This window comes from Engraulis encrasicolus, chromosome 12 (assembly GCF_034702125.1).
Source record: "Engraulis encrasicolus isolate BLACKSEA-1 chromosome 12, IST_EnEncr_1.0, whole genome shotgun sequence".
Taxonomy (NCBI): domain Eukaryota; kingdom Metazoa; phylum Chordata; class Actinopteri; order Clupeiformes; family Engraulidae; genus Engraulis; species Engraulis encrasicolus.
The window spans coordinates 39,465,976-39,468,417 of record NC_085868.1 but is presented as its reverse complement, the minus strand read 5'-3'; the positions used below and the strand labels follow the sequence as shown (position 1 = coordinate 39,468,417).

The 2,442-nt window shown below is 42.6% G+C and overlaps 1 protein-coding gene across 1 annotated transcript in view; it reads left to right on the top strand.

Annotated features, from left to right (window-relative positions):
- Positions 1-486: 486 nt before the first annotated feature.
- Positions 487-2,442, top strand: part of LOC134459539 (keratin-associated protein 5-1-like) — a gene marked incomplete at its 5' end in the record, with an annotated part of 9,002 nt that continues 7,046 nt past the window's right edge. The window contains one exon of the mRNA XM_063211900.1: positions 487-619. Coding sequence (XP_063067970.1) covers positions 487-619 — 133 coding nt within the window. The remainder of the gene's footprint in view (positions 620-2,442) is intronic.

Here is a 2,442-nt window from a genome sequence, read left to right as displayed (position 1 = left end):
AGAGAGAGAGAGAGAGAGAGAGAGAAAGAGAGAGAGAGAGAGAGAGAGAGAGAGAGAGAGAGAGAGAGAGAGAGAGAGAGAGAGAGAGAGAGAGAGAGAGAGAGAAAGTCTGTCAGTAGAATATGTGCATACCTTTTGAGGAAGGGCGGTCTCTGTCGTTGTGTGAGTGTGTGGGTGTGTTCTTATGCATGTGTGCGACAGACAAACTGAGAAAGACTGAGGCTCTGCATACGCCCGTCTGTGTGTACATACATGTACGTGCGAGAGACAAGTTGAGAGAGACAGAGACAGATTGAAGCTGTGTGTGTGTGCGTGCGTGCGTGCGTGCGTGTGTGTTTGCGTTTACATGTTTATTCTCGCCATACTTCTATTTGTGACTGAGCACAGCCTTGAGACAGAGCACCATGTCTGTCCACATGCATCTGATGTGTATTTTTGTATACAGTATGTGTACTTTTTCAGTGTGTGTGTGCGTGTGCGTGTGTGTGTGTGTGTGTGTGTGTGTGTGTGTGTGTGTGTGTGTGTGTGTGTGTGTGTGTGTGTGTGTGTGTGTGTGTGTGTGTGTGTGTGTGTGTGTGTGTGTGTGTGTGTGTGTGTGTGTGTGTGTGTGTGTGTTTCTGTGTGTGCATGTGCGTATGCATGTGCGTGTGTGCGTGTATTCTATGCGTCCTTATGTTTGCATGTGTGTGCGTACGTGTGCGTATGTGCATGCATGCGTGCGTACATGCGTGTGCGTCAGTGATTTTGAATATCCCCATGTTCAAATGTTTCTCAATACACTCACCTGTCTCCAAATCCATGACTGACAGTAGTTGGGATAATTGGATAATTTCAGGTTTGATTGAATGACACTGTCAATAATTTCACATTATCACTAACAATTTCACTGTATTACCTTATCAAACTGACCTGAAAGAACACACAGGAAACAGAGGTAGCATTTAAAATCTGCGAGCAGATTTTATTGTTTAACGGCCGGAGTAGTTATTGCGTGGAGACATGAAGTCTTCCACTCAATAAGTCCTGAAGTAAGTACAGAAAACAATCCTATTTAAACATCCTCCAAACCCCACAGTCCATGGTGTGTGCGTCTTCTGTGCACGTGGGGTCCCTCATGGCCAGACGCAGTCCATTGTCTTGTTGTCCAACGTATGCAATTTCATATTTCGTTGTTCAGCAGCCTTGTGACCGCACAAATTAGATGCACATGTCTCCAATATTGAGGGTCCCGTGGCCCATTACAGAAAAGCTTACACACAAGAATATGTCACTAGGACTTTCCCAGCCAGACTATAAGAATAGAATGAGAACATAATATAGGAATAGTAAAAGGTTAAGATGAGGTTATAAATTCATAATAACATGTAGTGAATCTTTTCACATATTCCCCCGTGTTTATGAAATTTAACCATTATTACTTAACCATCACCGTGGCTTTTACGCATGGTGTATAGAATGAAAATGTTCAAATAGCAAAGTCAGAACTATTTTAAATCAGTTCACTGCGTTAGTCTGCTCCATATTATCGAATTCATTAACAGTTCCAAATTGTCTCAGTTCTTTAAAAAGGCTGTACCCATGCTTGTCCAGGAAACCACTTTCTCAAAATCAGCAGTTTTTTTTTGTCATTCATTGGAATCATTCGAAGGCACACATACATCTGCGTAGACAACGCAGGGTGTCACTTTAAATCAGACACTATAAAGATCTGTCATTCAGACAGGAGCACGAATACCTCCCCAACCTCGTTGTGGGCAAAGGTTTCAACTTGTGTCCGACCAATAGATTCCTTTAATAACCAGGGTTGGTACTGTTGGAAGATTCGTTGAGAGAGAGCGAGACAGAGAAAGAGAGAGAGAGAGAGCATTGTCTTGTTTCCTGCAAGGCACTAGGTCAGCATAAATATTTAGGTAATGGACCAGCTAGACGAACCATTATTTTACCAGCTTTCACATGAGCATAGGGAGCAACTAAGACATTCCTTTAAGATTTTAAATGGGTATAGCACAGTTAAAACTTCTATGGTGTCATTCTAATAATGTAAAGTTAGGAAGAAATAGAAATCACACCTATGTTTCGAATATACACAGTGCTAAAACATAATCATTTTCTTGTTCTCCTAATGAAGTTTAAACACACATAAGCAATGTATGACAGGTACAGGTACACGTAATATTCACTTCGCCATCCGTGTCTATCAATCATCTTGGGATTTGTACCCACTCTCAAAGTCCATGTTCATAGAAAATGTCCAGCACCTTTTTCATCCAGCTTGTAAGGAAAAACACAGTCTCACGCTTGCTTTCACCATTGGCTGTGGGGAACTCAAACCTCTAAAGCTGCAGTCCCCTTTTGATGACAGGTCCACCCCCACTCACAGCAACTGGGAGGGTCTCTCCACTCCAAGTCTTAACGTGCAACCAGGGAAGCTGACAAGGGGGA